This window comes from Schistocerca gregaria, chromosome 3, assembly GCF_023897955.1.
Source record: "Schistocerca gregaria isolate iqSchGreg1 chromosome 3, iqSchGreg1.2, whole genome shotgun sequence".
NCBI lineage: Eukaryota > Metazoa > Arthropoda > Insecta > Orthoptera > Acrididae > Schistocerca > Schistocerca gregaria.
The window spans coordinates 478366025-478387884 of NC_064922.1; the positions used below are offsets into that span (position 1 = coordinate 478366025).

General features: G+C 42.6%; 1 protein-coding gene across 1 annotated transcript in view; it reads left to right on the forward strand.

The window, feature by feature from the left end:
- LOC126355434 (dipeptidase 1-like) overlaps positions 1-21860 on the forward strand; it is a 612970-nt gene that overhangs the window by 489655 nt on the left and 101455 nt on the right. The window contains exon 8 of the mRNA XM_050005743.1: positions 3351-3468. Within this exon, the coding sequence (XP_049861700.1) occupies positions 3351-3468 (118 nt within the window). The remainder of the gene's footprint in view (positions 1-3350; positions 3469-21860) is intronic.

Here is a 21860-nt window from a genome sequence, read left to right on the forward strand (position 1 = left end):
CTGAATAGTGCACGGTACATCCAAACCGTCATCGAACCCATCGTTCTACCATTCCTAGACCGGAAAGGGAACTTGCTGTTCCAACAGGACAATGCACGTCCGCATTTACCCCGTGCCACCCAACGTGCTCTAGAAGGTGTAAGTCAACTACCCTGGCCAGCAAGATCTCCGGATCTGTCCCCCATTGAGCATGTTTGGGACTGGATGAAGCGTCGTCTCACGCGGTCTGCACGTCCAGCACGAACGCTGGTCCAACTGAGGCGCCAGGTGGAAATGACATGGCAAGCCGTTCCACAGGACTACATCCAGCATCTCTACGATCGTCTCCATGGGAGAATAGCAGCCTGAATTGCTGCGAAAGGTGGATATACACTGTACTAATGCCGACATTGTGCATGCTCTGTTGCCTGTGTCTATGTGCCTGTGGTTCTGTCAGTGTGATCATGTGATGTATCTGACCCCAGGAATGTGTCAATAAAGTTTCCCCTTCCTGGGACAATGAGTTCACGGTGTTCTTATTTCAATTTCCAGGAGTGTAGCAGCGGCAGAAGACAGCATGAATTTGCAGAACTACCTGCAGAGAATTAATCGTGCAAACTCTGGCAGCTGCCCCTGGAGATAAAGAAATGTAACATCGTGTGCTTACATAAGAAAAGACGTACACTACTGTACGGCTATACTACTGATGTCAAACAGGTGGAGACAGCGTTGCCGTAAAATATCTAGGCGTAACTATGCAAAGCGACCTTAAGTGGAATGACAATGTAAAACAGATAGTGGGAAAAGCTGACACCAGACAAAGATTCGTCGGAAGAATCTTAAGGAAATGTAACTTTTCCATGAAAGAAGTAGCTTATAACGCGCTTCTTGGCCCGATTCTTGAGTATTGCTCATGTGTCTGGGTTCCCTATTAGGTAGAACTAGAGGAGATAGAGAATATCGAACTAAGAGCTTTGCGTTTAGTCACGGGGTCGTTTACCTGGCGTGAGAGCGTTACGCAGATGCTAACAAACTCCACTGCCAGGTGCTACAAGAGAGGCTTAGTGCATTGGGGAGATATTTACTATTGAATTTTCGGGAAAGTACTTTTCAGGAGCAGTGAGAAAACATATTACTTGCTCCCCACATACATCTCGCCTATTGACCACGAGGAGAAAATACGAGGAATTAGATCCAATACAGAGCCTTACCACAATCATTCTTCCCGCGCACTATTCGCGAGTGGTGTAGGGTTGGACAGATCAGATAGTGGTACCGAAAGAACCCTCCACCACACACCATTCGGTGGCTTGCGGAGTATGATGTAGATGTAGATATAGATGTATATACCACGTTACTCAATACTTGTATAAAATTTATACGCAATTGTAATACTTAGATTTCCAACGCAAGACACTTACTCAGCCACTGAAGTAAATATCATCAGAAAGTATTTCAAACCAGTTACTGTTTTACTGAATATTAACTGAATAGACAACCATTGTTCCCCAAGTACATAAATCAATGTTTATTTCTGGCGCTATCACTTTAGCATACCTGTGCGACATCGGTTAGCTGAGCTAAGCCTAGCTCCGGCATGCCGCTGTTGGGAGCTGAAATAAATCACAGTGCTATCTCATTACCTATGTAAATATTGTTATGTCTAATGCAAGAGTATTACCCACCAGAACAATTCATAACTGACGAACGTATCTCGTAAAATGCAATTCGGTTCTAAATTGAACTAATTTAAAATTTTTCAACAGCAAGTGAGAATGGTAGTCCACACATGGCACGTTTCTCTGTGAGTTGTCTGTGTGATGCTGAGATACTCCCGTAGCCAGAAACATCCCCAGATCTATCCGAAATAGAACATGTCGGTGATCACCTCAGACGTTAGTTCCGTCCGAGTGCCACTATCAATGACATCGGCGACCGCGACAATTACGGGCCAACTTTCCTCAGGAGAGGCTAGAGCGATATCGACATCCTTCCCAATCGAGTCAGTGCATATATCCAGGCCAGAGGGGGTACAGCTTCATACTGATACGTGGAGTCACACTTCCAGGTTCTACTAAAATTTGTAATCACTAACAAAGCATCATATGTCCTCTCAACAAATAAAATTTTATTTGGTTTCCTCCTCACGTTCTGGATGCGCGATTACACTACTGGCCATTAAAATTGCTACACCAAGAAGAAATGCAAATGATAAACGGGTATTACTTGGACAAAAATATTATACTAGAACTGACTTGTGATAACATTTTCACGCAATTTGGGTGCATAGATCCTGAGAAATCAATACACAGAAAACCACCTCTGGGCGTAATAACGGTCTTGATACGATTGGACATTGAGTCAAACAGAGCCTGGATGGCGTGTACAGGTACAGCTGCCCATGCAGCTCCAACCCGATACCACAGTATGTCAAGAGAGGTGACTGGCGTATTGTGACGAGCTAGTTGCTCGGCCACCATTGACCAGACGTTTTCAATTGGTGTGAGATCTGGAGAATGTGCTAGCCGGGGCAGCAGTCGAACATTTTCTCTATCCAGTAAGGCCCGTACAGGACCTGCAACATGCGGTCTTGCATTATCCTGCTGAAACGTAGGGTTTCGTAGGGTTCGAATGAAGGGTAGAGCCACGGGTCGTAACACATCTGAAATGTAGCGTCCACTGTTCAAAGTGCCGTCAGTGCGAACAAGAGGTGACCGAGACGTGTAACGAATGGCACCCCATACCATCACGCCGGGTGATACGCCAGTATGGAAATGACGAGTACACGCTTCCAATGTGCGTTGACCGCGATGTCGCCAAACACGTATGTGACCATCATGATGCTGTAAACAGAACCTGGATTCAGAGGAAAAAAATGACGTTTTGCCATTCGTGCACCCAGGTTCGTCTTTGAGTCCACCATCGCAGGCGATCCTGTCTGTGATGCAGCCATGGTCTCCGAGCAGATTGTCCATGCTGCTGCAAACGTCGTCGAACTGTTTGTGCAGAGGTTTGTTGTCTTGGAAACGTCCCCATCTATTGACTCAGGGATCGAGACGTGGCTGTACAAACCGTTACAGCCATGCGGATAAGATGCCTTTCATCATGTCAGCACGTTGCAGGTGTCGCCACATGCTGAAACCTTGTGTGAATGCTCTGAAAAGCTAATCATTTGCATATCACAGTATCTTCTTGCAGTCGGTTAAATTTCGCGTCTGTAGCACGTCATCATCTTGGTGTAGCAATTTTAATGGCCAGTAGTGTATTTCTTTTTTGGTTGTTTGTTGGGTAATGTGTAAATGTCAGTGACGGCGCAGGCGCCGTTCAGCTGGTGAGGCTGGCCTGCTCTAAGAGCGTGTGCTTTCCGGTAGGGCAGACTGTTCTGTGGCGGACGCCGCCGGCCCGGATCCTCCGGCTACCGCCGCCGCGCCAGCGCCCACCCCAACCGCCGGTAGGCGCCGCAGGCCGGGGCTCACGGAGTTTGGACGGGTGAGTACTGCTGCGTCCGCCCTTCCCTGGCGCCTAACATGTATACGAGTGCCCCTATAGAAACGGTGGCACTACACAGCTACACAAGTGAACACTGCTGGTAAGTAGGATTTAAAAACCATAGTGCAACTTGATGGCTTTGGGGTACATAGGATCGATAGTAATATATGTTTTAACGTTATATCGATGACACCGACCCCTCTTTCGATGTAAGGTTCAAGAAACATTTACAGCCAAGTAACAAAGCTTCTTTTGGGTTGCATTTACCAGAAACCGTCAATAGTGTAGTGAGCGGAAAAATATGTTGTTTTTTAGCCAAGAGTATATATATATATATATATATATATATATATATATATATATATATATATACCAGCGGACCCGACAGAGGTCGTCCTGCATGATATTTCAAGCGATTAGGATATTAAACAGGTCGCAGGTTCGAATCCTGCCTCGGGCATGGATGTGTGTAATGTCCTTAGGTTAGTTAGGTTTAATTAGTTCTAACTTCTAGGCGACTGATGACCTCAGAACTTAAGTCCCATAGCGCTCAGAACCGTTTGAACCATTTAATTTTATCTTAATGTGAGTTGATGAACAATATTTTTAGTTAATTCCTGAGGAGTATAAATGAATGAACTTGACGTTTTCCGACGCGAGAACACGCCACATATAATTGACCATGTGAAAAGACCGGATTTTCTTGATCCAATCCTCAAATCGACAATGTTTGACCTTGTGACTTATTAATAGCCATGGCAAATGGCAAGCCGATTGGAAATGGCAGACGTCTGAATGGAATGTGTGAGTCTGGAGGGATCATTGCGATTCGTGGCAGGAGAACAACTACACCTTCAAATTTTCCGTTCAAAATTGTAGCTTCAAGAACATTGCCCACAATTTTTTTTATGTCTAATCTTGTACCGTTGCATAGCTTAGGTGCATTTAAATTCGGAAGCAAAATGATAGGTGAGTCAATTTTTAATCACAAGTTATGTGGTGGCATTCCTGGTAAATCCAGCGAATTCAAAAATTCAACTGGATAGTTGGTTGCTTCGTCAGGATCGGTAACACTCTCGATCGATTTGATCATTCCCTGGCAATGACTGTTGTATTTTGAAGTTAACAGCGTCAACATCGATATCTTTTGCGGCTAAAATAGCTCATACACGAAACCACGCATGATTAATATAATTAGCTTGTAAATCAGGAAATATGCTTTCAATGTAAGCATCTTTCGTATTCACCATGTTGCAGAAATTGTCTGGCAATTTGATGCATTCTCTGTCTCATGCAATGGTATTGTTTCATTTTCAATGATGAACAACTGCTCGGAGAATGATAGTGCCAATGGATCGTTTTGCAGATGAACACGTATGTTTGTGTTAAGACGTAATGTACTGACATTTCGCCATAGATAAGATTGTTTAACACAAGCGTTAAGTTCATCCGCATCTGTAGCGTGTGGAATGATCGGCAAAGTCTGTCTAAAATCACCGGACAGCAGCAGTAAGGCACCACCGTAAGGCCTGGTGTTATTATTTAGATCTTTCATCATTCTATCGAGAGCTTCAAGTGCGCAGATAATACTTTTGCATTTTTTCAAAACTTTAGCCATACCGAACTGTTTTATGTTGCACACTGCACACTTGTGTGAATGTTCAACGGCAACTTGAGTGCTGAATGTGCAGTCCGTCCGTCATCAAGCAAAGTGGCTGCAATACCTGATGAAGCAATTGCTAACGCAATATGATTTTCTGATCGAATGCGTGCAAGTGTTAGTGAGATGAGAAACGTTTTTCCAGTGCCACCTGGTGCATCAAAAAAAAAAAAAAAAATAATTCACGACACGCATAATGATATGCGTCGTACAAAATGTCATAGACTGTTCGCAAGTATCGGAAGGAGTCGGTCCAGGAACGTTAACCAACAATAAACGCAAGAAGAAACATTCGCGTTGCTTTGGATTTAATGTGTATAATCGGCCTAATGCATTTCCCATAAATATTCCATGATATCCTTCAACGGGATCACCTCGCTTTCGTGGTTCCCACTTTTTTGACTGTTCCATGTGAAACGTCGTGGCACACCAGTATACATTAATGTCTTTGCGAACTGACCCGGAGTACCTGGTCGGTTGGATAGTTCGAAAAACTCAGTTAATGTGGTTTTTGGGACAATTGATGCACGTTGTAGAGCAGTCTCTTCCGTGAGATAAACTCGCTGTCCATTTTCAAGATGCATGGTCAAATGTATAACAGCTGGGTCTCTTTCGCGTATCGGAAAACCCAAAATACGCCAAACTGCTTCATTACTGCTTATGTTCAAATTGTTCAAATGACTCTGAGCACTATGGGACTTAACTGCTGTGGTCATCAGTCCCCTAGAACTTAGAACTACTTAAACCTAACTTACCTAAGGACATCACACACATCCATGTCCGAGGCAGGATTCGAACCTGTGACCGTAGCGATAGCACGGTTCCAGACTGCATCGCCTAGAACCTCTCGGTCACTCCGGCCGGAGCTGCTGATGTGTCGGCCCATTTGACACGGTGTTATTTTATTGTTTTCGTTAACATTGTGAACTGTAAATACAGCTATATCAATGCCCTTATGGACATATTTGCCAATATGTTTTATGGACTTCACCGAACTGCTGAGCTCAATGTTTATGTGTGCTTTGCAGATTTTACACAGAAATGGTGAATACGGAACCACCCAGTGATTGTCAATGTCAACTATTCTACTGTTTGAAATGCGTAATTGATGTGATTGACCACCATGGTCAGTGTCTCTACGACAATACAGTGGATAACCATCGATATTTGTGATTGTATCATTTATACAATCTTTTGGAAAAAGTTTCGTACATTTTCCATTGCCCATGCACGTCGCCGGCGTGTTTATATCACCGCATGGACCATGGATCCTGTTAGTGGTAACAGTCTCATACAATTCTTGGTCGATATTCCGATCCGGGATTTCTGCTGAGATAATTTTATCAATTTCTTCAGACTTAGTTTTGTCGACCAACCAAATCAAAATATGCGCATGTGGCAAACCTCGTTTTTTTTTCCATTCAACTGAATACAGCCAGCAACGTGTTTTGGCAAATACAGTGGAATGTATAGTCAAGTTCATCAATGATTTTAACATTTTTCTGAAGACACATGCAGTGATATCGTGCCAATCTATTGCAGTTTGACCTGGCAAAAACGCAATTTTAATTTCATCCCATTTTGCATTACACATAAATGCAATGAACAAATCTGGTCGTCCGTACGCATGCACAAAAGTCATGGTGTCTTGAATATATTCTTCTATATGATACGGGCTACCAATATATGATGATGGAAGAATATATGAAGAACCGGTGTCGTTGATATTAGTTATTACAACTACGTAACCAACAACACCATCATGCAAATGAACATATTCCTCAGCTCGAAGTTTCGCTTGATTATACCTGATGTATCGTAATCGCTCGCTTTCAGTTTTCGCATACATATCAACGATATGTTGTTGAAACAGCTGGTGGCATCGGAGAATATTATTGTCTTCATTGCCATGGATCGTCAACCGATATGCGTAGAAGTTCATAGTTCTCTCTTTCTTGGTGGTTTCTACACCTGCAAAGTAAAAATATAATTAAGAGTAAAAGATATTAATCATGCATAAAAATTAAACATTAGGTAATGACGTGTAGGTTGTACTGTTGCTGGATTTCTTTGTTTGATATTTAAATGATATCCATCTTCTCCTTTCCAAAATATTGCAAAGCGTCGTAAGAGCTGTGACTGTCTTCAGTCGTATGAACTGTATTATCTTTGCGTTGGATTCGTATATCTCGGCGTTCAAATGCGTCGCCAACTATAACAACTTCAACTCCTTTAATGGTCGGTGCATTATATCGGCCTGCTTGCTGCCCAGATGGTAATTTGTTTGCTTTGCTGACGTATAGTTCTCGTTTTCCAGTCGGTTTGAAACAGCATTGAACAACTGGACCAACTGGTTGTGATTCCGTAAAAACGGTTCTAAAATGCCCACAATTTCTCACTCGATATGGTTGTACTGGCAGCGTGTGTTTATTTGCTGCTCCTCATCACCCATGAAGTAGATTTGCAGAAATTTTCAATCGGTATAAGGCCCTGAATCTTAAAAAGTGGTTGAAAATTGCAACCATCCTCATTCTCAACGATTTTTGTTGTTCCAAATGATGTCATTTGAAATCACGAATTGAATTTACGAATTTTACCTAAAAACAACTTAGATTGAGATGTAGCTCCAGCCAATAGTGTTTTCAATGTTTCTGGTGGCGAATTCAATTATGGCAATACAACTTTTCCAGACGCGAGGCAGAAACCGGCCAATTCACCTTTGTATTTGAGTGCATGAAAGTGTTGTCATTGTTTGTTAGTAGCACCGATTACAATTTGTGAATGTGACGAATAGTCGATGTCCGACTAATATTCAAACTCTAGGCGAAGAAATGATGCACGTGTCAATACGCGATACACTTGCAAACGCTGTTGTTTCACGTGTTCTCAATGTGTTGGTGACTCGTTTACAGGCCAGTCTATGGCTCAATGCATTAGGTCGAAGGCGTTCGTTGCGTTGGTCTTGACGTTCATTAGCACGTCTGATTGCAGCCTGGTTTCTAAAATTTTTATTGTCCGTCAATTGATCTTCTGCTGATCTATTTAACCGACGGTTATGGACTAATTGTGAATTCCGAGTTCGTCGACCAATATTTCCTCCTCGTCGACGAAAACGTGGCATTGTTTTATGTACGTAACTTATATGTGAATATAATAGACTCAATGGTCACTGAAATGCGACACCTGAAATATCAAAAGCCACCGTACAAGAAAATTAAAAAGTCACAATAACTAAACACACACTATAATATGCAATCAAATTAAAATGTCGAAAATAAACGAAATCCTATGCACGTAACTTATATTTGAATATAATACGCTCAATATTGCAGACAAAACTGCAGCGCCACTTAACGTGGTCTTTTAAGAATGTAAATTTTTCAGGCTCGCACTTTAATGCGTACACAAAAATTCGTTCAAGTCGATCCAGCCGTTTAGATGCAGTATAGATAAATAACCGAGATAACGACTGCAGCACCATCCGCCGGGCTGATTTGTGAATATAAACCATGCAGGGCGCCACTCAAACGGATAAAAAAATTTCATTCATATCGGTCCAGCCATTTAGGAGGAGTTCAGTGACATACACACGTACAGTAGAATTATATATACATATGACCTGAACTGTGTGAAAAGTGTTACGTGAGGAGAGAATATCTTCCATAGGTTTTTGTGGTAGGGAGAACTGTGGAGAAGATGGTAGGTGTTGTGGTGGATAGTGGGAAGGCAGAAGATAGAAAAGGTAGAGGGTGAGTAGGGGTTTGGTGTGTTAACAAGAGAGAAGGGGTGAGGAGGAATGGAGAGGTACAGGGAAAGACGAGACCTGATGTAGATCTGGATAGATGGGGATAAATTAAAATTGGTAGGTGGGATAAATGTCGGGGTAGATCTCATTATCTGCGAGGGGCAGTTGTTTGAAGTTGCAATGGGACAGGGTATAGTGTGTGTAGGTGTAGGAGTCGAGCGATGTGTGTTTTAAGGCGTGGCAGCATAGAAGAGTTGGTGATCACACTAGAGGGAATTGGTTTATTCGATAGCGGATTTACAGGGCTTCAGCTGATGGGATAGGAGATGCGTGAGGTGCAGGAGCCAGTCATCAGAGGAGAAATTGGGACGGAAACTACACGGGTTAACGGGAAGCAGGTCGTCTCGGTTCAAGGAGTGACGGTTGCGTCGGAAGAGGCCATACGGGCAATAGGACGATTTGTGCAGTTTGAGGGAATATGGAATTCTGGAGATTTTCCACAGTTGCGGGTAGTAGCCTGTAGAGAGAATAGTGGTATAAATGGTTGCAAGGGTGACTGGAAAGAAGACAGGACGTTCTTTAAGGTGTCAGTACATAATGCGATCACGATCAGGGTATGTGCTGGGTTTTATGTGAAGTAATTCTTCTATCTCGTGTTCTGTGGTTGCGGCATTTAATTCTCTTTTACATATCAAATGGGTGACAGGGGCTGTTAATTTTCGATCGCCTTGGTGTGTATATTCTGACCTTTCGTTGCACGTACTTGTTGCATATTGTGGCATTAATCACTTCATTCTGGTGTTTGACGGGCCTTTTACTGTTTGTGTAATCTATTTTATTGACTACGTGATTTTTTCAGTTGACTGGTAAAGTGTTTTATTATCCTTTCCATGACACGGCGCGTCAAGAAGTTTGAGAGGCACTATGGGGGTTAAGGCGCACCTACTATTTCCGTCTGTCCTGGATTTGGGCAATCACGCCAAGAAAAGGCACTGAAACTTTAGTTTCTTACATTTTTCTTCTTTCCCCACTTATGTTATCAATCATAAAATTGTAATAGCTCCGTAAGCTTGTTCTTCGCTATGTTACAGTATACACATAAAAAAAAGGTTTGCATCACCTCGGTTCCGAGAGTTCAGCAACCTGTAAAGATAATCCTTTTTATTGCTCACGAAAACCACACTTTGCATCTTGTACCGCCATACAGTGGGACCTGCAGAGTTGGTGGTACATCATGCTGTAAACACCGGTACCTCGAATATACACTTGCACGTCCTCTTGCATTGATGCATGCCAATATTCGTCGTGGCTTACTCTCCACAAGTTAATTAAGGCAGCATTGGTCCAGATTGTCTCCCTCCTCAACGGCGATTCGGCGTAGATCCCTCACAGAGGTTGCTGTGTCACGTCGTCCATAAACAGCCCTTGGCAGTCTACCCAGGCATGGTCGAAAGGGTTCATGATCGGAGAACAAGCTCGCCTCTCGGGTCAAGTGATGTCTTTATCCTGAAGGAAGTCAGTAACAAGACGTGCACGATGGGGACGGGAATTGTCGTACATGAAGACGAATTCCTCGACAATATGCGGCCGATATGGTTGCACTGTCGGTCGGTGGATGGCAATCACGTATCGTACAGCCGTTACGGCGCCTTCCATGACCACCAGCGGCGAACGTCGGCCCCACGTAATGCCACCCAAAATAACCGGAAACGTCCACCTTGCTGCAGTAGCTGGACAGTATGTCTAAAGGGTTCAGCCTGACCGGTTTGTCTACAAACACGTCTCCGACGGTTGTCTGGATGAAGGCATAAGCGACACTCACCGGTGAAGACAACATAATGCCAATCCTGAGCGGTCCATTCGGTCCATCTCTATTCCGCTGCATGGTGTCGTGGTTGCAAAGACTGACCTTGCCATGGACGTCGGGAATAAAGTTGCACATCTTGCAGCATACTGCGCACAGTTTGAGGCGTAACATGGCGTCCTGTGGCTACACGAAACATCATTCAACATGGGGGCTTTGCTGTCACGGATCCTCCGAGCCATAATCCGTATGTAGCGTTCATTCACTGCAGTAGTAGCACTTGGGCGGCCTGAGCGATGCGTGTCATTGACAGTTCCTGTGTCTTTGTATCTCCTCCATGTTTGAACAAGATCGCTTTAGTTAACTCCAAGACGCCTGGACACTTCCCTTGTTGAGAGCCTTTCCTCGCACAAAGTAATGCGGACGCGATCGAACCGGGTTATTGACCGTCTAGGCATGGTTGAACTACAGACAACACGAGCCGTGTATCTACTTCCTGCTGGAATGACTAGAACTGATCGGCTATCAGAGCACTTCCGTTTAATAGGCGCTGGTCTTTGGGCGGGTTTAGTGACATCTCTAAACAGTCGAAGGCACTGTGTCTGTGATGCAATACCGACTGTCAACATCTATCTACAGTAGTTCTGGGAACCGGGGTGATGCAAAATTTTGATGTGCATATTTGTTACCCGAAATCACCGCACTAATGTATAAGAACCAAACATTGTCATCTTTCCTTTTTAACAATATTAAATTTAGCATTATTAGTGTATTAACTTCTTGCATTTTATCACTGTATCAGTTATGCATGTAATGAGCCCACTACTCATGTTACCTACTGTTTTCTTTTAAGTTCATTGCATTTTATACCGTTGTGAAATTAACCAGTATGATCCTTCCACCAAATGTAATTTGTGGCTACTACACGTCAGTCTTGTAGAGTAACGCTGTTAACAGGCTGGCTCTGCGGGCACTGTGGCGTAGTTTACGCCGTACCTTAAATACATGTGGGACGAAGCCATGCTCATTTTGAGTGTCTTTCTTGACGTGGTCAATATGGCTTTCTTTCCTTAGGACCCGCTGTGAAATTGGTATGCGCACGTCTATCGTAGTAATGATCTATCAACGTAATTAATTATGGCATATTTTATTGTTTTAAGATATACACTGAGGTGACAAATGTCATGCGGTACCTCCTAATGTCGTGTCGGTCATCCTTTTTCCCGGTGTAGTTCAACAATTCAACGTGGTTTGGACTCAACGTCCCCTGCAAAAGTATTGAGCCATATTGCCTCAACAACAGTCCATAATTGCGAAAGCGTTTCCAGTGCAGTTCTTTTTGCACGAACTGAACTCTCAATTACGTTCCATAAGGGCTCTATGGGGTGCATTTCGGGCGGTCTGGATGGCCAAATGACTCTCTCAGATTGTCCAAAATGGTCTTTAAATCAATTTAGAACAATTGTGGATGGACGACGAACTGCATTGTCATCGTTAAAAATTGAATTTTTTTTTGGGAACATGAAGTCCATTGTCTACGAGTAACCGAACATAAGAGTGTTCAGTCAATGGTCGGTACAGTTGGAACAGCGGAGGCAGTCCATCGCATGTAAAAATCGCCCGCATTGTTATAGAGCAACCAACGGCTTGCACAGTACCTTGTTGACAACTTGGGTTTATGACATCTTTGAGTCTGCGCCACACTCAAATAATACCATCAGCTCTCACTAACTGAAATCTGGACTCTTCTGATCAGGCCACGGTTTTCGAGCAGTGTAGTGGCAAATTAATGTGGTCGGGAGCCCAGCAGAGACGCTGCAAGCTATATCGTGCTGTTAGCTAAGGCACTGGTGTCGGTCATCTGCTGCCATGTCCCATTCAAGCCAAATTTATCCACACTGTCCTAACAGATACGGTTTGTTTTCGTAAGTTCCACTTTCATTTCTGTGGTTGTTTCAGGCAGTGTTGCTTGTCTGTTAGCACTGACAATTCTACACAAATGCCGCTGCTATTGGTGAGAGTTAATGGCTCAGATTTGGTGTTCTCGGCACATTCTTGAGAATATGGATGTCTGAATACTGAATTCGCTATCAATTTCTTAAATGGAATGTCTCACGAGTCTGGCCCCAACTACCATTTCGCCTTCAGCGTCTGTTAATTCCCGTCGTACGACCATAATAACGTCGGAAACCTTTTCATATGAATCACCTGAGTACAAATGACCTTTCGCCAATGCATTGGCCTGTTATACCTTGTGCACGCGATGCTACCACCATCTGTAGATGTGCATACCGATACCCCATGGCTTTTATTACGTCAGTGTACTGCGCCCTTTCTAGGCCTTAACAATATTTATGTTGCAATTTTCCCAAGAATTTCACGTGGTACACACGCTAATCAAATGTATCTATATAAGAAATCAACCATCCATTCCTCATATGTTGATAAAGAAGCAGCCACTTTACTGACATCCACCCACATAGAATAATTTTTCCTTTAAGACTTGTAGTCTCCTCCCACTGAGGAATGTTTCGTTTTCCAATCATAGTCTCCTTCTTACGAACTACTTGTTTCGTCAGTTAGAAATACGTATTTTGCATTTAATGTCTAGAATATTAGTGTAGATGTACCAGGTCTGGAGTAGGCCTATTGCCCTATGAATAAATTGGCCTGAAATAAAAAAAATGCTTGGGAAATTCAACAAATGGCAGAAAGTCGGAAAATAGCCCAATTTTCCAATAACGCAATGCAAGATGGTGGACCTAGACCAGTTGTAAGTGTAAATTGCGGGAAGGAGGGGGAGGGGGCGAGGACACAATGTAAAGTTATTGTGTTGGATGAAAATCCAAAATGACAGAAGCAGCCAACTCGATCTTCATTTCAAATCCAAATCACCAGGACTATCTGTGTACTTGTTTGATCGTGGTCCTGAAGGTATTAACAGGGCATCATGACATTAAAATCCCAGATGGCTGATCTGTTTATAAAAGCACAGGCTGTGTTTTTGTCAGTTTGTTTGTACTGACCGAACATTGGCATGAAAATCTAAAGATCATTGGTTCACCTGCGGCCTTACAGTATATGTGTCTAAATTTTGAAATGTTCCTTGCCCAGTTGTTCAGATTTTAAACAATTGCCCCTCTGACGATTTAAAACTGCTGTCACCATTACTGGAATAGCATAAGAGCACTTGTGATTTTATTTATACAAACACCAAACTTGGGTGAGCCGATCCCTCACTGGACAACACTGAGTTGAGATTTTGGGGTATCTGTAGAGTCAGACCATTGCTGCAAAGTGGACGCTGCGAATAGAAGCCTAGCAAGATCAGGTCATCAGCTGCGTCTGTGCCTTGCCAAAGGGAGCCACCTGGCCAGGCTGCTGTGGTCACCACCTGCATCCTATAAAGATCTTATGCTGCTCCTACATCGAAAGGGGTCAGCTCATGGGTCCATGATGCACCTATGACTGTCGGCTGCTGAGTCCGACTGACTAGTAAGCTGTGTCTGAAGTGGTAGCAACAGCGTCATCTGATCGCTGTCCACCACATATTAAAATATTTGTACACACCACAGCAGGAAATGAGACCAGCTGCATGATGTGGTTCATGTCCACCAACAACATCTGAAAATATCGGTCAACCTCTACAATGAACCCTGCCCTATACTGATTCCATCGGCTTTGAGCTATTTTCAGTCAACAGGAGTGTGGTAACATAGAAATTCTCTAAAGCTACAATTCTGCGAAGGCTGTTGCAGATATTTCAAGTCTCATAGCTGTCTGGAATTTTGGCCTTTAATATTCCAATGTATAAAACCTATTTACAATACCTGATATACTTTAACGCAACAACGTTTTTTCGGTATAGAGTTCCACTGTTCCAGTTTATAAAACCTATTTATATCACCTGGCATAGTTTAACCTGACAAAATGTTGTCAGTATAGAGTTCCACTCACTTTTATAGAGTTCCGCTCACTTTAGTGGCAAACATTAAAGGGTGGGAGTTGGGTGAAACTCCAGTGCTGCAGCCAAACAGAACCACTGGCGTTCAATTGTATAACACATTAAACTTCCATAATGATATGTCATCTAGGTTAAGCACTCAGCCATGAGGACATTGAAATCCAATGACAGCATACATATCCCTAGAAACATCAGGTTGTCGCGATTATTACTTCCAGAGATGTGGTTCCCCTTAAGAATATATAGTAGCAATGGCCCTATGAAATTTGAGAAATTTGCAGTTGTACAAGCTATTCCTCATGTTTCACAGTGACTGTTATCGAACAATGACAAAACGAGGCATTTAAGACTTCAGTTTCTACATCTACCCAGTCCTACTCGTACACTGATTTGGTGTCGTTATCAAGTAGGTGTAATAGTATGTGGAGATGGGCTGCTAGGATCGTAACAGGTCAATACACCTATACGAAAGTAATTGGCCTGCTCTAAGAACTCAACTGTGGGAAAGGAAACATATGTAGCCTTACGTAATTGCCAGTGAGAATTACTTTATGTTTGAGCAACAGCGGAAGTCAAGTCAGTGTGGTAAGAGACTCCTTGATATATCAGAGCAGGATGCAGACCTTGAGTTCCCACTCTCACCAATAACCGTACCGCTCGTCAAGGCGCTACTGTAGTACAGATCAGCTATGAAAATGGTGCCCGGTCTGCAATGCAAGAGCTTAATGAGAGAGACGGTAAGGAAGTTGTTCTACTTTTCTTCTTCAGGTCATGATTTCAACGTAATGGTAGTATCTGGGAATCCACAGTATGGTGACATGAAATTCGTGCTCTATCCCCAGATTGTCTGCATGATTATTCTGTTTATATGCTGATTTCAACCTTTTTGATACATATACAGAGAGTACACACATCTAGAGAGAACGCATGTGCTGTTGTGACCTTGTCTAACTGACTTACGGTTATGGAACTCTAGCACATAATTCACTTGAATGCTGATGGTTATCTCAACTGCAGCCGCCAAAGTGTGTGGGATTCTGTAAGAAAACCGATTGTTAATCGAATGTATGTCAGGTGCTTGAAATAGATTTCCTACAGTGGAGTATTAACGGCATCACATTCGAGACAACTTGAAGGTCTGAAATAGTTCCCTCACACATCACGGAGATTTAGCTTAAGTTTATTTCTGTGTTACCATGTCTCTGATGACTGAAAACAGTAGTAAGATAAGCATGAGACAGACTTCATCGCACAGACTGGCAGATTATTTCACGGGGTGTTGGTGGCATGGACTGTATGGTGTAGCAGTTCTGCTGTTCTGAAATTAGAGCACAGCTAAGTGTGAAACCATGTAACCGATTTCGGTGGGCGTGCTCTGGCCGTAGCAAACAGTATGTGTTACATGCATTCCAGAACTGAAGGGAGATATGCAGACACAGTCTGAATTCATTTGGTGCATGGGGTTTGGATTAGGCTGTTGCTAGCACTTCAAACGTAGCTCGCAGGTCAGTCAGTCGGGGCAGCGTGGAGTTGCACAGTGCGATATGGTGCTGTGAGTCAATGACTGTCGACGTAGGAGCAACATCAGAACTTAACTAGAGTTGTTGGCGGCAGCTGCAGCAGCCCAACTTTGCAGTTAACTCGACACAGCATCGTGGCAGCTGATTGCCTGGCTCTCCTCGGTTGCGAGCAGCAGTGCTTACTTTGCAGCTATGGTCCGACCTGACAGGTATGGTGGAAGTCCATTCTGGCACTCTCCAGCCTGGAGATGCTTCTCCCTGGCGTAGTGTTTAATAAAGATGCTATTGTTACTGACCCATCACAGTATGGTGGTAGCTGATTTAAACTGTGATATCAGAGGAGTAACTGCGTAAACCTTTGACAGCTGGAGTAGCAATAATTCAATCTAATGCAAAAATAACTGTAAAAGAAGTGATTGTTTAAATCTGCCGCCATTTTCTGCACATAGCACAAGCTGTTAAGCCACCATGCAGCCTGTGTCCATATCTCCATCTCATAAATATGGCGCCATAGGTTGTGCTCATACCTCCATTCTCACCATCTGCCAATCATGCAAATTGTTCTTTAATTTTTAGGTCAGCCATATTGTAGTCTATACTTGTTACAAGTGATCAACTTCTGACGTCTTTGACTTTGTACCTATAGGATAACTCCTTACATCTACATCTACACACATACTCCGCAATTCACCATACAGTGCGTGGCGGAGGGTACCTCGTACCACAACTAACATCTTCCTCCCTGTTCCACTCCTAAACAGAACGAGGGAAAAATAACTGCCTACATGCCTCTGTACTAGACCTAATCTCTCTTATCTTATCTTTGTGGTCTTTCCGCAAAATATAAGTTGGCGGCAGTAAAATTGTACTGCAGTCAGCCTCAAATGCTGGTTCTCTAAATTTCCTCAATAGCGATTTACGAAAAGAGCGCTTCCTTTCCTCTAGAGACTCCCACCCCAGTTCCTGAAGCAGTTCCGTAACACTCGCGTGATGATCAAACCCACCAGTAACAAATCTAGCAACCCGCCTCTGAATTGCTTCTATGTCTTCCCTCAATCCGACCTGATAGGGAACCCAAACGCTCGAGCAACACTCAAGAATAGGTCGTTTTAGTGTTTGATAAGCGGTCTCCATTACAGATGAACCACATCTTCTCAAAATTCTACCAATGAACCGAAGATAACTATCCGCCTTCCCCACAACTGCCATTACATGCTTGTTCCACTTCATATCACTCTGCAATGTTACGCCCAAATATTTAATCGACGTGACTGTGTCAAGCGCTACACTGCTAATGGAGTATTCAAACATTACAGGATTCTTTTTCCTATTCATCTGCATTAATTTACATGTATCTATATTTAGAGTTAGCTGCCATTTCTTACACCAATCACAAATCCTGTCCTAGTCATCTTGTATCCTCCTACAGTCACTCAACGACGACACCTTCCTGTACACCACAGCATCATCAGCAAACAGCCGCACATTGCTATCCGCCCTACCCAAAAGATCATTTATGTAGACAAAAAACAACAGCGGACCTACCACACTTCCCTGGAGCACTCCACATGATACCCTCTTCTCCAATGAACACACACTTTCGAGAACAACGTACTGGATTCTATTACTTAAGAAGTCTTCGAGCCACTTACATATTTGGGAACTAATCCCATATGCTTGTTAGGAGTCTGCAGTGGGGCTCCAAGTCAAATCCTTTCCGGAAGTCAAGGAATATGGCATCCGTCTGATACCCTTCATCCATGGTTCGCAAGATATCATGTGAAAAAAGGGCCTATGACTAGTTTACAGTTAATAAATCGCCATGTTGGATTTGATTATTTGATACACGCAGAAAGTTATCTATTCTAGAATTCCCACCATTTTTATGAATTTTTGCCAATTTTTATGTTTCCCCCAATATTACACATTTGGCGGCTCGCCGTGTCAGAGGGATGGGCGAGGGGTAACAGAGGAAAACTGAACAGCGCGTTATGTCATGGAGCTTAGGGAGAAATCAGGCCAGAATGAAGGATTGGCCAGAACATCTTAGTCCTTTCACCTCGTCCACCAATTGGTTCACAAATTTTATGCATATCTTCGCCACCCTCATTTATGTGCTCTGTTGTTTCCATTCAGACAGTCCTATTATTCTTCCTCATTTAAAAAGATGAAAGAATAAAATAAAATGACATAGGTTAAACAAAACGCCATTAATTTCCAAATATTTCAAAGCTGAAGTGCTGTCATATACTTGTTACACAGGTGCACCATTTAAAATGACTTATTAAGTTAGTCGCGGTCTCAAAAATTGCCCCTTAAGAAAGAGGATCTACTCTGCGCCTTTTTTTATCTAATATTTAACATAGGTGCCACATGTTTAATCGGCCACAGGTCCAGTTTCTTCTAAAGATACTTACTGGGATATTGATCGTTTAAGCCTTTCTCTTGTGAGTGATGATAGCGCGTGACTATCGTGAAGCGAAGATGTTGTAAATGTTATCTTCTGTTTGACTGTTTCTCCTTGTAAAGTATTTGTTTGTATCCGCGAAGTGATAAAATGACATCATGTTACTTTATTTCATGTTACTGTACATGGGTGCGCCAGTATGTACTAAATTACACTGCAATAAGTTGTCTGAAGGTTGCCGCGCTTTGTTGGGAGTCAAAGCTTGCGGGGTTTCGTGCGTCATTTCTGCCACTTAGTTACTTTACGTGCAATCTGTTACGACATTCATGATGGTACACCCGTGCAGTTTTTAAAATGTATAGGATGTCAAAAGTATATGAACTTGATGTTCGTTTCTGTAAATGAACTTGCTCTGCTTGAAAATTAATGATGGTTATGGGCACTTGAATAAAGAAACCATTTCTTTCTAATTGCATAGGTCATAACGTTTAAGATAAAAGAAATACTCAAGCCCAGTAACTTTCTGACGACAAAACGGCAAAAAGTGTAATGCCCAAAGTAAACAGTTGTGTCGTCGCTATCGGGCAGCAGAAATCTAAAACGTTTCAGGCCAAACGAATCAACGGACGACAAACTTGGTAAGGAAGTCGCCTAGAGCACCTTGAGGAATACTTTCTTCCTCTCGCTATTTCCCCGTTATATTGTCTCCTTTCTTCCGGGAACGCCATTAAACCACGAAACACGCCATAAAAGTTTACGCCGCTTCATAAAAAATTACGATACCTTGCAGGAATTCAGCTTGCGTCGACGTTCTCCCAAATCGCCTCACGTCCTCTGGCTACGCGTTCTCATTTCTTTCAGCCGAGAGAAAGGAAATAATTTAAACGTAAATGCAGCTCGCCTGGTTCAATTAATTTTCCTCTCACCGCGTCCGAGTTAGTGCTAGCTGAAGCGTACGTGATGCTGTCTACTTCATATTCAAAAATTAAATAAAAAGCTTGACGTTCGCTGCAATCGTTGTCCTGTAAAGTTAGTTTCGTTTCTTTATTGTCTTTTTAATTTCTGTTCTCTAAATTTGCATCTGCTCCGGTCACAGAATCCACTGTCCGGAAATAACACTGCAGCTTGTAAAAATTAATATTGTTCACGACTGAAGTAACAATAGATTTTAATTATTTTAAATAAACATGTGAAGCCGATGACGGACTTTAGAGAACATATGTCAAACATGATAACTGATTGCTCCGCTAATATGAACATAGTCAAAAGCAGAGTTTCGTACATAAGCGCACGAACATCTATAAACGCTATTAATAGATTTGATCACATAGATAACCGTCGGACTTAAACTGTAGGTCCTTCATTCATAATGCATTCAGCTTCGAGTTAGTTTTTACATTCTCACAACAAATATGTTTCAACATTCTGAAATGCTTGTTGTATACTGTTTATCGTATTGCTACAACATGCAGTACGACGCACTAAATTCCTTTATGAATGCTAATTATTTCACCCATTCCATTTCTTCTGCACATATGCGGACCTATTTCCAGTATAAAAAGCCTGACTTAATGTGCAAGGTTTTTTTTCTGTCCATATAACTATTCTTCAGCTTTTTCGCCATTCAGGTTTGAGTAGTCAACGTGGCTTAACTAGTAACTACGGATTTCAAATACCTGTACGTTGACAAGTGGATCAAATAACGCTATGTATGCCACTATAATTTTCATAAATGTACCTGCAGTTCCTCAAACGTATCCAGAATATCTGTGTAACGAATTTTATTTCTGTGCTTGCAGTAGATCCTCCTTATATTGGAATGTATGTGTCCAGAAGTAATAATGCAGACTTCACTGGAATTTAATACGCAGTCGCCTGACACATGCCCAACTGGACAACGATGGGGAAGGATTTTCACCTGTTGGTTAAGGATGGCCTTTGCCTTGACTGGCCAGGCTACTGACCACAACAGGGCATTACTGGCGATCAGTTTATTATTTTGGAACACTGAAATCATCTTTGTCTCCTTCTTCTTCTGTTTCTTCTCCACCTTCCTCTCATGTCAAACCTTGTTACAACTCTTATCGCAGCACCCTTATCTTTGTTGGTCATGGGAAGCTTATAATCTCTTTTTAAATCAACTTCAGAGAGCTTTCTGTAATGTACCCTTCATACATAACAAACCAGGAACATAACAGCTGTTCCTAGAGTATAGAGTGTGGTGCACTCTACTTCTTGGAACATTACATTCCTTGCCTTTGGCCGCGAAATTCCTTCCATGCCTCTAAGAAATCGCTTTTCGCCTGTTTCACCATTCGATCTATTTTTCGAAGGTTGGTCACTTGGCGGAACCTTTGGCTGTGCAAGCTTGCATTTTATTTGTTCAGTACACATGCCACTTCGAAAATCACGCTCATTTTGCAAATGATTCAATTTTCCGTTTGAGGAAAGTATCATTTCTTTTTATTCTTATTCACCTTCTTCTCCAGCGGATCGCATCCACTGTCGGATATAGGCCTCTTCCGTATGTTCCCATTGCAGTCGATTTAGACCCACCTGGTACCATCGCGTTCCAGCCACCAGCTTCAAATCATCAGGCCACCTCTTTTGGGGTCTTCCATTGCCTGTCTTGTGGTTCTGTGGTCGCTAGCGAACAATTCTAGGAGCCCACCCGCTCCGATCTTGTCGCGCTGTCTGCCCGACCCACTGCACGTAAGGCTTACAGTTCGCTTTAGGATGTCTGTTGCCATTGTTCTTCTTCTAATGTCCTCTGATTGAATCCGATCCCTGCAGCTGACCTCTGTCATATGTCGCTCTTGTCTCGTAAAGGGCGATTTGATCTAGGAGCGCTTGTTTTAAAGTCATAGTTTCCAGGCCATACGTAATAACTGCTAGTATGCACATACTTGGTAGGATGAATCCTACTTTCTGGAATGCTGCTCAGCTCAGTTCTATTCTGCGAGAAATTTCTGGATTTTGATTGTTTTTCACAGCTTAATTTTTGATTAGTGTTGTCTGGTTTTATTATTAGCCAGCAGTTGCATAAGCTTGTCATAAATGTCGGATTAATGCACATTATTATTCCAAATCTTCACTTGTGAGATCAACATTGTCGGCAAAGCGCAAATGGTTCAGATATTAAGCATTGTCTTTCATTATTGTGTTATTCCAATACATTTTTCAGTTCAAGGGTGAATGGTTCCAGAGAGATGATGTCACGATGGCGTAATCCTTTGCCAATTGGAATCTTACTGATGATAAGGTCTCTATCATTGTCATTTTTCCCTGTTCA